The following is a 15,491-nucleotide window of genomic DNA, read 5'->3' as shown; positions in this document are numbered from 1 at the left end:
TGAAATTTCATTATAAAGATTTAATTTCATTCAATTAGATTAAATTTAGTAATGTAACACTCTTGGTATATATATATATATATATATATATATATATATATATATATATATATATATATCATTTAACTATTTAAAAATTTATAAAGCCATATCTTTTACTCCCACTGTCTTTATTTTAACCCTGTAGTTTTGGGTTTACTTTATTAATTTTTCATTGTATAAAGTTGATACGGAGTAAAAGAATAATGGTGGTCTAAGTTATTGTTTGTGAAAGAAAAATAGTGATTCTATAACTATATATGTATAGTGGAACAACGTGTTTTCGTATACAAACGAATCATAGGTTAAAAAAAATACGAACAGGATTATGATTTTATTCTAATATCTATCATACTTATAATTTTCATATAACTAATATTAGTAAATTAAGGTCGCATTATAAGTAGCATAAAAATAAAACAAACTATCCATTTTCTAACAAGCAAAATAATAAAAAAAACTTATAGGGTTAAATTAAGAAAATAATCTTTTCATGAGATTTATGTATAAAAAATCGTGCATCGCACGGGCTTCCATCTAGTATCATACTATTGTCATACTTGAAGAAAATCTAATATATCATATCACTAATAAATAAAGCCGGTCTCGCAGCCAGGCCACGAGACAACGACACTTGGCATTCCAATTTTTCGCCATGTGTCGCGCCACGTAGGCAACAAATAGGTTTTATTGTGAAACATAAGATGCTAAGTAAACGATTTTCGGATAACTTTTTTAAGATAAAATTGTTATGTAGAGTTTTATATCGATATACATATATACAAATTAAATTAATCATAACTTTTAAAAAATATCCTATAACTCTATTCTATTTCCATCATAAAATTCGTTTTAAAAAGTTCTTTAAAATAAGATCCATTTAATTTATTTAAAAAATTAATAGAGAATTAGTAAAATTAAGTTTTAATTAGTAAAAATAATTTTAGTTTGGTAAAAATACTTTCGGTTCAGTAAAATAATATAAGTTCAATAAAAATAATTTCGATTCAATAATGACATAGATATCTTATTTTATACTATTTGAATAATCCTTTTTGATAAATTAAATATCATATAACTAATATATAGAGCTAAACTTTTAGTCAGATCACGAGACAACGACACTTGGAATTATAACTTTTCGCTAAGTGTCACGCCACGCAGACAACAATTAAAATGTTGGATAGATTTAGATATATTTTGTAAGATAAAAAAGTTAGTGTAGAGTTTTATTTTCAATAAAATTTGGATAGATTTTTAGGATAAAATTACTGGTTTAGAGTTTTATTTTTGATAAAATACCAATATTTTATAGGTACAAATCAAATTATAACCCTCTCAATCAATCAAACCCTCTCAAATTAAATTATAACCCTATTTAAAAAATAATTAAATTACTCCTTATAACTTTCAATAATAAATCAATGGTATCCTTCGTCAAAATATCCTAAATCAAAAGGGATATACACCTATTACATAACAATATTTGTATCAATAATATGTTTTAAAAATTGGCATCTAGAAAAAAAAATTATCTTAAAATTCAATAAACAAATCGGGTATCGCCACCAAAGTTAAAGTTCCAAATAGGCAATCGTCTTTCGAAAAAAAAAAATTCTAAAAGTCTGGAAGCCAAAGACTTACTTTCAAATAAAGTCGAGGAGTACTCAAATTATTAAATAACAATGAAATCGTAAAACTAAATTACTCATCCAATTATGAACATTTAAAGCAATAAATGTTTCATACGTGGATGGATTTAATTTACACATTAGTGATATTGCCTTTGAGAAAATAATTATTACTTTATAATTATTTTATAAGTAGCCAATTAATGTAAGGATTATTAAGGATATATATTACAGAAGGAACCTGGGGCATCAACAAAAATAAGTTTTAACCAGTAAAAATAATTTTGGTTTGGTAAAAATACTTTCAGTTCAGTAAAAATAATTTAAATTCAATAAAAACAATTTCAAGTCAATAATAACATAGATATCTATTTACAAACAAAATTACAAAAAGTACACTATTCTATAAATAAGCAATAGGATATCGTATGTCTAAATATCCTGCATTATCAAAAGGGATTACATGACCGTATTAATAAATATTCAAGCCAAAAAGTTTATCCTAAAATTTTATTAACAATCCAGGCATCGCCCAGGCACAAAACTAGCATATATATAAAGGGGAGTTTTTTTCCCGAGTTTTTAGGGCGCCATGTAGGATAGATTTTAATTTTTTAAAAATTATTAGAGAGCCACTTTAGGATTAATATTTTTAAAACGCTACAATCGGATTATGCCACGTAAGATTAGTTTTTTAAAGCGCTACGTAGGATTATAATAAAAAAAAAAGCGCCACGTAGGATTAATAATTTTTAAACGCTACAATAGGATTATGTCACATAAGACTAATTTTAGAGCGTCACATAGGAAAATGTTATATTTTAGCCAATGAAAAAAAAAAAAAGAATTGCAATATATTTTAGATCAAAAAGTTTTATATTAATATAAAAATAAAATCAGCGCGTTTTTTGTGTGGTATATATATAAAGAGGACTTTTTCCCGAGTTTTTAGAGCGTAACGTAGGATTTTAATTTTTTAAAAATTATTAGAGCGCCACTTAGGATTAATATTTTTAAAACGCTACAATTGGATTATGCCACGTAAATTAGTTTTTTTTAAGCGTTTTGTAGGGTTATAATAAAAAAGCACCACATAGGATTAATAATTTTAAAACGCTACAATAGGATTATGCCACGTAAAATTAATTTTAGAGAGTCATATAGGAAAATGTTATATTTTAGCCAATGAAAAAAAAAAATTGCAATTTATTTTAATAAATTTTTTATATTAATTATAAAAATAAAATGTAATCCCCCTTAATTTTGTGTAAATTTATAATTAAATATTATTATAGTTATACAAATATTTTTTTAATTACATTTTAATTAAAGATTATGTATATCTATATTTTATGAAAGTTACTCCAATGAGAAAATTATTATATTTTACTATCCTTATTTTGGACTAACTACTCCTATATTCTTCTAACCCATTATTTTGTAGCGCAACTTGAATCAAATTTCAATCCTCAGTGAGCCCAAATAAGCTTCAATACAATTCCTAACTCCACTTAGATTAGGATAAGTAAAATCCCACTTTTCATTATAAAACCCTCACCCTTTTATTTATATGTACAATTAGCAAAAAAAAAAAAAAAAAACAAAAAAAAACCCAAACTCCCTTTTTGTTTCCACTATTTCACGACACTAAAAAAAATAAATATATGCTACTGCTTCTGTCGTACGCTGCTATTGCCAGAGCCGCCTGACCACCGTCGCCCAACCACCAGGCCGCCGGTCTTCCTCCTTCCTCCCTTGTTTCTCCTTCTTCCTTATTATTATTAAAGATTGTTGTTTTAATTTATATTGTTAGTTTTAATTGTATTAATCATGTTTAAATTCTTTAAAAACTTGAGAAATTATCAAGTTTATAAATTATGATATGAAGTTTAAATTTTTAGATTACATAATTTGTGAAATTAGGGCTTAAACCTTGATTTTTTCATGATTTTAGGGCTTAAACGTGTTAATCAAGTTACCTAATCATACTATGTTTAAATTATGTTAAAGCTTAATCATTTTGTTTGTAAATAAAATTTCAGATTTTTAAAGTTTCAATTTTGGGTTTTGATTTGTATTAGTTTCATATTTTCATGTTCCTAATTCCGTTAGATGATTATTATGGGTATGTTGTAACTATAAAATGTTAAACTTTGAAGTTTAGTTTCATGACTTAATTTTCAGATTTTTGTCTATTATTTTTGGAGTCTTTAATCACTTTAAATTAATGGATTTTTGGGTTTAAACTTTAAAGTCTACTAATCTACTATATAATGAAAGTAGTAAGTAAGGATTTCAATAACTTCAAAATACTTGATTAAAATAAAATTTCAGATTTTTATAATGTTCTAAACTTGCTGAAATTTCATAGATAAAGATGTATTTTAAGGATTTTTCTATGGAAATTCATACTAGTACTTCTAAACTACTAACCTAGGCTTTAGGGAGGCTTAAAGATGTCATTTCAATGAGTTTTTGAAGCTTTTAAAGTTAATTAGTATTGCTGTAAATTTTATTGCTTGGGTATTGATTGAATTATTGTTGTTTGGTTTAGGAGAGGACTTCGTAGAGGGCGATTTCTAGTTCCTAAAGTGGTCAATCAACTCGTTTACTCAAGGTATGTACAAGGATACGAAAACCTTGACTTTAGGAGCATGTTTAAGGACTTGGAAAATTTAGAATCATGTTAGGGAAACTTGTAGATTGGTTGAAATTGTATGGTAGTGAGTTTGATTGATGATTAATGTGATGATTGGTTTTGATTCGTGTATGAGAAATGCGTATTGATTTTTCTTGTAAGTATTATTTACGCAATAACTTGCAAGATGAGCTAAGAGGCTAAGGTACATAAATATGTGGAATGAATTATTTTATTACTCGTTCATGTTTATGAATTGGAATGAGTAAAGGGAGAATTAAAGTCCGAGACGAGGTTGATGATTTGAGGTGCCTTATGCACTTAAGGTGTTTATACACCGAGGTAGTTAAAGGATTCAATAATAAATATTATTTGTCACTAATAAATCAAGAATTGAATTGGAAATTTGAATTGTTTGAATGATTGTGTATGATTGGTTGTATTGTTTTGCATTTGAGTCATCACCAAGTTCAAACTTGTCAATCACGTAAATTGCAAGATGGATGAGCAATAAAACTCTGGATTTGTGCACATCTAGAGTAATGACAAATAGGGGTTGGGGTACACGGGGTATTAGCCGTGCACTTTTCTAGAGGCCGTCTGATCTACGAGTCTCTTGTTTTCAAATACTTTTTAAAACTATAAGGAGTTAGATGAGATCTCATACTAGCTATGGCCACGGAGTCGTTCCCGTCTGCCATTGGATGTTTCCTAAAGGAGGCATGGGGTTTTTCTTTTATTGATGTTCTGAAATGGAGCATGGAGAGACAACCTTGTCTATTACTTACTCCAATGAATGAAATGAAATGAAATAAATTATTTATTAGTAATTAGTGAAGTCTTAGTAGTGTTAACAGTTGAGGCATGTGTTTAAATCAATAATTAAATTGTGCGTGTTGATTGATTATTAGTAGCATGCTAGGAATTCTTTGATATAGTACATAACTTGTATGTACTCAGCGTTGCTGATTGCGTGCTTTTGTGTGTCTTTTTCTTGGTCATGGCCTTCGCATTTTAATGACCCTGTAATAATCCAATTTTTACACTTGTAATATTACGGAGTAGATTAATCACAGGTGTTTACATAGTCGGGACTTGCATCAAGTTGGTGGGATTCTGAGTGGAGTGTTGGTTTTTGTTCACAGTTTATTTCATTTCATAAGTTTGAATCTATTTAAACTCTGGTTTGATTTATTTACTACTTTGTAGGGTTTTGAATAAGGGCCTTAATGGTTCCAATTTGTAAGACTTAATTTGATTTCAATCATTGGTTTTGAAACTTATTTATAACTGAGTTAGTTTTTCCGCTCCTAAATTCTAAATTAGCCTTAACGTTTGAACACGTGGCGGTAATACGTCAGTAATTCTCTTGGATTTTATTAAAGGAATTGCAGGTTTAAAGAGAGAATTATTGGGGTGTTACATAAAATCAGCGCGTTTATTGTGTGGCTAGCTATCACGTGGCCGGCTGAGACACACCCAAACACTGACCGAGTAACCCCACATCGTCCGAGTAGCCCCTGGTCGATTGAGTAACCCTTGACCAACCAAGTAACTCCTGACTAAGTAATCCCGACCACACGGTGTGACCAGCCCACATATGAAACTTTGTGAAATAAAATATTATCTTTTTATATTACGAACTTTAACTAAATATGAGAAACAAAATTAATAATTCATTTTATAATAAAAAATTCAAGTAGTAAGCAAGCAAATATTACAAAGTTTATTAGATAAATATATATATAGTAAAATATTTTTATTTGAAAAAATACAAACAAACCGTGCAATCGCACGGGTTTCATCTAGTACTAGTTATATATTTAAATTTAAGAGTATACTAAATTTTTAGATTAATTACTTAATTCAGGTGTGTTTAATGTACAAGTTTTTAACTTTTTACTGAAAAAATAACAATAGATAAATATATAAAAATTAAACCTTGAAAAAAGCAAGTGGAAAACTCAAAAAAATAAAAAAAAAATAAAAAAATAAAAAAGTTGAAAAAGTTGAGTTAATTGAATCAAATGATATGGTTTTACATATAGTAAATTAAAATATTAAATAATGTAAACTTATTAGAATAAAATTTACTCCATATTTTTTTAAATATAATGTTTGAAATAATTTGCATGCATAGATAACATATTAATTTTTTTTAATTATATTATTCATTTCTCCACAAATAAGTGTTGTTCATAGTATGAACGTGCAAAATTACAAAATAATTACATCATTCTTGAAAAATAACTAAGTGTGCTTCTAGAAAGTGTGCATCTTGATAAAAATAAATATATAAATAATTAGTAAATACGAGTAATAAATTGTAGAGGAAAGATTCAATTGTGAGCAAGTGGTTGATCAAATATCGAAACGTACATGTGTTATCAGAATGGTAAGGGATAATAATTAAGTTTGATTTGGGATCATCAACCATGTGAACAATCAAATAGATGCTTGAACCAATGCCGCACTTGTTTTTATACGATATGAAGCATTAAGATTTACGATTGATCAAAGTCAATATTGTGATGGATGGTTCCAATGCAAAAATAATAAGCTTTATACATTGAACATGTTTCTTTTGATTAGAGAAGTAAATTACCAACAACATAAAATGTGCTTCTAGGCTCTAAACATTATTGAACTTGTACTTGATCTCTTCTCTTTTCTTTTCACTTTCTCACTCGGAATAATTTTTAAAGTGCTTATTTTGCCAATTTTAGCATAACTTGCACAATCAAAATTATATCTTTGTCCATATATTAGATCCTTGTACATGGTACAATTAGTATTCCGATAAAATTCTCTTACAATTTCATAATCTTAAGTGATTAATATAGGATCTACTAGCTTGTTCGACGAGTCAAAGCAACATGTACGCAGTAACCTTAACCACTGTAGAGATGATTCCGTAAATAATAGTAGACGCTTATCATTATTAATTACAAAACACAACCCTAAATGTTTTTATATTGTTAAACAAATCTTATAAGATATCATTCTTTTAGATTTCCGCTAAAACAAATTAAAAAATCATACCCTATATGGCTATACGATCATAACCCTAAAATCTTGGAAACAAAATTAGAAACTAAAGATTTTTGTTTCTTAGAGAAAATGATGAAAAATGTTGAAAATTTTGGTTGCACATGATGTGTTTGATTGTGTTGCTTAATTTTCGCCGAGGCTTTAAAGTTAAGGTCGTTAAGCAGTAATTTGGGATCATTAATCAAATCATATTGATCGATCAATAAGGATTGTACTTCCCTAGGTAATTGCTGCTTAAGCTAATCATATAGGAAGACCTTTATTTCCCCTTCCCACATTTATTAAACTTATTAAATTAAACATGAATTTCAACTTGCTATGTTTCAACTTGTCATTAAATTAACACAAAGACAAGTTAATTATAAGAATCATTTAATGGCCCATCGTCCTTTGACCTTTGACTAAATTAACCATCCCTTTTTGGTTAATGTCAATTGAGTTGGAAGTACTTATATGGTACATCATGACTTCTATCATAAACCCGGCCATCCGAGCAACATGTTAATATTCACACGTTATCTTGCCATTGTCGCCGGTATATCTTTCTCTAGGCAAATTTTAAGTGTATTGTAAAATTGGCAACACTAGCCTAAATGTTTATATAGTATTGAAACTTTATCTCCAAACACGTGTTTTTGTTCTCAAATTTCCATTACCTGAGTTGATAATGTATGATAATAAGCATTTATGCAAAAAATGTGGTGAATAATTGGGATAGATTGACTCACATTACCATATATGATGATTAATGAAGTAGGTTTTCTTTACAAATTTACACATAAACTCGTTGTCATTCCCACGACTTATAATCACTTACCAAACGAACATAATCATGTATGTTGTACACTTGGGTATTCCTAGAGAATTCCACTTTATTGACTTTTCGTGCACTTTAAACCTGTTAACAATGCTAATTAACTTAATTAAAGGAGGATAAAACTCTTTAATTAAACTGTATGTCTACATCAGCAAATTAACATTAGGGCAGATCACATGATTAACCTCATTTTTGCCTTCTCCTCCCCCTTAATTAAAGATTAAAACTTCACCAAATCATCTTATAGATAACGGGCGATTTGGGGAAGATATGTACCTATAAAAAAACAACAATAAGGAAATAATATAATTACTCTCTAATCAATGATTAATCAACTTTTATAGGACGGATTTCGTACTGCATTAAAATTGATAAAAATGATAGTACTACTTCATAATAGAAGTACGTAATACTACCAAATCACATTATCACATGCTAACAATAATAACCCACCTTAAACATTTTGTTAATTAATAGGGACTATAATATAGTCTATTATATAATTGTATGTAGGTCTATTATTATTTATTTTGATTCAATTGGTTGTTTATTTAATTGTTAATAATATTATCAATTCACGGCAGGATAGTAAGGAGTTCTCACATGGAACCCTTTCTATTGCCATTTTCTCCACGTTCTTCAAAGCAATTCCCCAAATTTCTGATGTCTCTATAAAACAATTGTGTTATGTGCATGTACGTATACTTCTTCGTCTACTTGTACAAGAGAGGTGGAGGAATTAGTTGGTGGTTTATTGTCAATATCAGCGTGAATAATGCTAGTTTGGACTATCACGAGGTATTAGATCACCTTAAGTTTTATTATTTGACGATCATGCATAATTCTCAACCTCCAACTTGATGAAGAGTAGTAGAAGGTTTGAAGTGTACGTAGTATTTGTTTTTTTGGATGAATGTAATTATGTAAGGTAGCAAAACCAACAATAACACATTGGGTATGCCTCGAATGAACAAGATGCTCAAAAGCGGAACAACACTGGTTTATTAGTCACTAATAGAGAGTAGTGGTAGCTAATAAGGTACAATTATTTTATCTACGGAGCACAGTGAAGTATATTTTAAAGTTATATTAGCGGTGAGTTATCTATTCAATAGGTAGATGTAGTAATGTACGTTTTTCCATATACATATACACATATGTGCATAATTATTGATAAAACAACAATAGCATGTTTAGGCATGCATTTAGCCACATTTTGACTTTAATCATAGTAAGTTTTACCATCAATGCAGATTTGACATGTAAAAAGTTGTTCACCCACTTACCCACTGCTCACAGTCATCGTATTGCTTGTTCTAACAGAAGTTATTCATAGCATAAGACAATTCACATATTATTGGCATACTATGTTAATAAATTATAATAACATAAAGTCAAATAGTCAATCTTATAAAAAGTTAATCAAGGATAATTAAGGTGCAATTTGAGATTAAGTAGAAGTAATAATAATGAAAGGATAGATAATAAAATATACAAGTACATCTTTAAAAGTCGGAATGTTTATAATTCAATATACAAATACGAAGTATATATAAGCGAAGCTTAGAACCAATTCAATACGACTACTTGTATACGTATCTATATCCGTATCGTAACATTACCTTTGTGTATATGTTCAATTCATCATTGTTTAATAAACGACAACAGAGTCACGGGCACCAATGCAAAGAAAAGGGAAGAAATATAAGACTCGTACTACGAACATGAAATCAAGAAAGAGAGATTTGCGTTTGATGGTTTTTGACTGTTGAAGTAGTTACTACATACTATAATAAGCTTATAATTAATACAGCTCCTGGTATGAAGGGAGGCATTTTACCTTGTATTCCGGGGAACTATACATCTGTTATATGGTAGTTTTGCTGCAGCTAAATTTAGTTACACTCTGCTGCCTACTCAAAATCTACCGGTTTACATATATTAACTATTAAGCATTTAATAATATCGAGTAGCTTTTTAAATTGATATCCCGTATAATTAATTTAGAAATACATGAAAATAAACCTATTAAATATAATGAACGCTGATTTAAATTAGTATTTTACTTTTTATTTTCTTATATGCAAACCTAATGACGTATGTATCATTGTTTGTCTAAGTTAAAAATTATGGTTGTGTTTGGTAACTAGCTTATTTGAGCAAAATTAGCTTATTTGACCAATATTAGCTTATTGACTATTAAATAAGCTAATTCAAGGTGTTTGGTGGAAAACTTATTCAAAGGGCTTATTCCACTAAATAATCTATTTTTCAAAAAGCTCCTTTTAAGAACTTTTTCAATTAGCTTATTCAATATCTTACGGTTAAGTGACACTTATACCGGCCCCTATTTAAATTAAAATCCAACTACAACTACCTACCCTTACTATTAACTTATTGGTTATTTCACATACTGAAACAACTTTAAGCAATCAGCTATTTACCAAACACTTTTACACAATCAACTAATAAAATAAGGTAGTCAAATCAGTTAATACAACCAGCTAATCAAAATCAGTTAATACAATCAAGTTCAGCTTTCAACTTTTCACCAAACACGATCTATAATTAATATACCGATGAAACACATCATTACCATACGTGGTTAACCGAAATAGTCAGATAAATACGAAGTAGTGTTTAGTGTAGAGTGTATAGTGTGGCGGTTAAGGATAGGTTAACTTTTTAATGAAGTTTTACTGTACATTTGTTTGTTTTGTATTTTTGCTACCTAATGCTTGTTTCTTCTTCGTTCTAAAGTTGGTTCACAATTTCAACCATGTCGATCTTTCTTGTCTAAGATTAATTAATTTGGTTAAAGGCAACTAAGTCAAATTACCCTTCCCCTTCAATTAAATAATACACTAACCCTTTTTTCTGCCTCATGAAGATAGCTAGTCAAAGACAGTAACATTATGGGGAAGGGCCTCCCAATTGTGTCGCTCATCGAAACAACCATTATATCAAATTTCATGACATATATTATGTGAAAATTAGTTAACTTTTGACTTTATGAAAAATAAGATTTCTTACGTTCATTCGAGTATACTTATCTCTATTTTTGTCCATTTGATATTAAATAGACAAAAAATATTAAATTAGTATAAAAAATACCCTTAGTTCTACCTAACTCTAAGTGCATCCGAGTGTATATAAGAATTTTAAATGAAAATTAGAAAATAAAGATCTGCTAGCTAGAAGCAGTAAATAACGTCATGCACTCATACTTTCATCACCTCGATGATTCAATTTAACCCCTTAAAATAGGTTTTAATTAAAAAGACTACAAAGTCTTTTTTTTTTTTTTTTTTAGCTACAGTTACATATTCCAAAACCTCTTGTTTTACTAAAATACTAAAGCTTGGTGCATGGTCCTTTAGGGTCTGTGACTCTGTGGCACCAAGCCACCAAAGGCCAGGGTCAAATTTGCTAAATTTGAGATCAATAAACAACATTATTTAATTGGAATCATCAGTTTCTAGTTTTCACATACGTAGTACAAAAAATTTAATTTAAGAAACTAACATGAATTAGAATAAATCAACCATCAATCAAATTTAACTTATTATTTGCGGATAGAGGTAGCATTATTTTCGATAATGTATTCAACATCTATGTTCAATAAATTATTTTAGCAATTTTTTTTTAAAAAAAAAAAAAAAAAAAAAAAAAAAACGCAACAATTTTTATAAATGAAATTATCTAAAACAGCCAATATGGAAAGAAAGGAAACATACCTACCTAGGGGAGCCAACTGTCTAGTTGTTGAAAAATCTGGAAACTCCATTACATCGAAATTCTAAATTAAACACCCCTGAATGATTTATTCGACTCTTGAGGCAGTTGCAACACCAACTAATTAAACTAAATAAAACTTCCACTCTCTCAAACTATATAATAACATAAAAATATACAATTTTCAATAAATAAATATAAACTATAGTTTAGCTAGTACTCTAGTAGGTATATTATTTTATTTCTTTAAAATATTCAAACAAAAATAAAAAATTCAACCCCTTAACCCTTTCCATCCCCTTTAAATTGCCCCCTAACATAGTTGCTTCACCAATCATCCCCTCATCTCACTTTTTGAAAAAAAAAAAAAAACAACAAAAAATATCATGGATTCAAAAAAATCCAACAAAATTAGAGATATAGTGAGGCTACAACAAATCCTCAAAAAATGGAGAAAAGTAGCTAATGCATCTAAAACGAACACAATTACCACCACTACATCACCAAACACGGCCTCGGCCACTACCACCACCACTGCGAGCAATGGTGGTGGTAGCAGTAGTGGAAATAAAGGCATAAAATTCTTAAAAAAGACACTTTCATTTTCAGACAACTCTGTTTCAGGAACAGAGTATGTTCCAAAAGGTTACTTAGCAGTTTGCGTAGGAAAAGAGCTTAAGAGATATGTGATTCCAACAGAATACTTAGGTCATCAAGCATTTGGAATATTGCTAAGAGAAGCAGAAGAAGAGTTCGGATTCCATCAAGAAGGTGTCCTTAAGATCCCTTCCGACGTCGCGGTGTTTGAGAAGATCTTACAGATGGTACAGCATAAGAGAGAAGAGTTTTACTTCCATGAAATGTCTCAAAGTTTTGAGTTTCATGCATCTGATATTGATGTTATGAGTTCTACTTTGAGTGGTTGTTGTTCACCTGATTGTGATCAAATTCTTCAGCCTTCCCTTCCTCAGTTGTGCAGATGATTTTACTACTAATTAAACTTTTGGTTATGATTTTTTCATAAATTTTAGCCATTTTTTTTTTTGTTGGGTTTGTTTGCCCTTCCCTATTACTACATTTTTGTTGGAAAAAAAAAATGTATGCAAGGGGAATGAGGTAGATTTTTCTCATTAAAACAAAACAAATTTGTTCTGTTTGTAATGGTTGATTAGTTTTTAATAGATCAGTCATTCATCTATCATTAATTCATTATCGTTTTTTTCATATTGTATTTATGTTAATATTATCGCACATGTTTATTTTCACGCATAAAGACGGGAAAATAGATTTTGACTTCAAAATAAATATTCCGTAAACTTTACCAGGTCATCTAATTGACTCAAGCTCTATTATTTGATACCAATTCAGTTGTATTTTCTAGGAAGTAGGAACTAGAATTTCATTTGAGAAACAGATTTATTTCTAGAAGTATTGTAATTAATTCCCTTCATTTGCTATCAATCAACAAGCCGTGATATATGATGAGATTTGAATATTTTATTTTGATTGAGAATTGTCCTCTAATTTGTCCTTTTATTCTAAGGAATTATAGTAAAATTAAGTTGTACATTTTTATTTTATGGTATCCAATCATAGATTATGGATTCAGAATATGGTAATCATGTTGTAATTTTCTTAGAAAACACTATAAGACAATTTTCCCATGATAGTCGGGAAGCAATAATCAAACTTTTATAGGGAATAACAAATGTTTAATCTTTCTGCTTTAAGTTTGAATGATTTAAAAAAATATAGCTTTTTAAAAACTTATTTACAGTTTTGCGTTGGAATGAAACTTATTTACGAAAATACAGTCCACGTAAGCTCGGTAATACATTTGGGGTAATTTTTCTTTAGAGACAAACCGCTACCTTAAGTAGCGGTTTTAGTACATAATTAAGTTTGATTCCGACGTAAAAGCGTAAATAAGTTTTAAACTAACCATACTTTTGTAAATCATCCCTTTAAGTTTACCATTATTTTTTATTCTTGTTCAAATAGACAAATAAGATCTAAAAAAGAGAGTATATGTTGAAGTGTGAAGACCTTAGATGGATCAATAAAATCTACCCTCCTCAAGTGTTTCCTTTATTATAAATATACTACCTCCGTTAATTGTTATTTGCGATTTTGACCAAAGTTGCAAATAACAATTAACTAAAATTTTATTAGGAGAGCTTAGTTTAAATTTCAACTGATTTTACAACTATAGAAACTATGTTAATGCAATAGAGGCATGGGTCAACTTAGTTAGAACATAGTGTAAAAACGTATACTCATTTTTCTTGGTATCTTTTTAGCATAATCAGCACGTGCACACACTTTTTATTGTCTAAACCTTAAACCTTAAATAATTCAACATTTTTAAAAGTGAACCATAATACATTTGGCTCAAGCTATTGATCCAAGATTATATTATTGATCATTTACAACAAATTATAGTACTCCATATAAGCTAATAAGTGAACAACATGAATTATTTCCATATCAGAAAGTCAGAATTAATAATAAATAAAAATAATAATTCATGAAGAAAGTGCATGCACGATACAAATCAACCATCATGCTTAAAGTAATGCAAGCTTATACAAGCAATTAAGTATATTCTCACCCCATAAAACAAGCAATTAATAATTATAACATAATTATTTTGTGGTGCAAATTAATAATAACTTAATAAATGAGTATACAATATAAATATATACATGTAATTTCCTTATTATATTAAATTAAATTGAGAATAGGACGCAAAGTTGCACATGAGCATCTATTCAGAGAAGTAGTTATTATTGCCTATGCAAAGGCAGGCTGTTATGCTGCAATGCAGGCATAGTGGACGTGGTAACTCATCAATTTTATTTTTCTGTTTTTAATATTTACGGCTTTTATTTTTATGCCTCATAAATATACTACTAGTATAACATCAGCTCACATGCAGCTCATACGTTAACTGCTCTCTTTTCAACCGAAAAAAACATTTGGGCCCCACTATTCATGTGGACCCAACTCTTTTTTTATATTTAATTTTTTTTTTATAATTTCGATTTTTTAATAACAATAATACGGAGTACAATACTTCCTCTATTTTTTATAAGTTGACACATTTTATGTACGTTTGCCAACGCATACTTTGAAATGTAAATATCTTTAATTGAGTATTAGCAAAAATTATAAAATTTTGATATTTGGATACTAGACGTTGAAACGAAACTAACAAGACCCACATGACTATGTTTTTATCTAACATAAATCACAAAACAAAGCCAAAATAAGTTATGTGAATAGTGTACATAGTCAAAACTTGTCAACTAAAAAAAACGGAGGTAGTATAAGGATAAGCTCTGCTCGATATATTTCATTTTAATAATAGTATTGCGAGTATAAGGTGTATAACATTAGAACTTCTTGAAGGATTTTAATGTACGAATTGAAATAGCTAGAAGTAATTTATGCATTATTTTAGAATGTTTGAAAAACAATGTTTATGTTTCTTAAATTAATTTTTTTTATTATTATTTTTTTTATGCAAATGTTTCTTAAATTAGTAATGATTCATTAACTTGTTTTGACTTTTTTCCAA

General features: G+C 28.7%; 1 protein-coding gene across 1 annotated transcript; it reads left to right on the top strand.

The window, feature by feature from the left end:
* Positions 1-11,476: 11,476 nt before the first annotated feature.
* On the top strand, positions 11,477-13,116 carry LOC110687604. Its single transcript, XM_021864244.1, has one exon. It carries the CDS (start codon positions 12,298-12,300, stop codon positions 12,892-12,894), a length of 597 nt encoding a protein of 198 aa, XP_021719936.1. The 5' UTR covers positions 11,477-12,297; the 3' UTR covers positions 12,895-13,116.
* Positions 13,117-15,491: the final 2,375 nt, after the last annotated feature.

Source organism: Chenopodium quinoa, unplaced genomic scaffold, assembly GCF_001683475.1.
Source record: "Chenopodium quinoa cultivar QQ74 unplaced genomic scaffold, ASM168347v1, whole genome shotgun sequence".
Taxonomy (NCBI): domain Eukaryota; kingdom Viridiplantae; phylum Streptophyta; class Magnoliopsida; order Caryophyllales; family Amaranthaceae; genus Chenopodium; species Chenopodium quinoa.
Note: the sequence above shows the minus strand (reverse complement) of the source record. Positions and strands in the feature narration are given on the sequence as shown.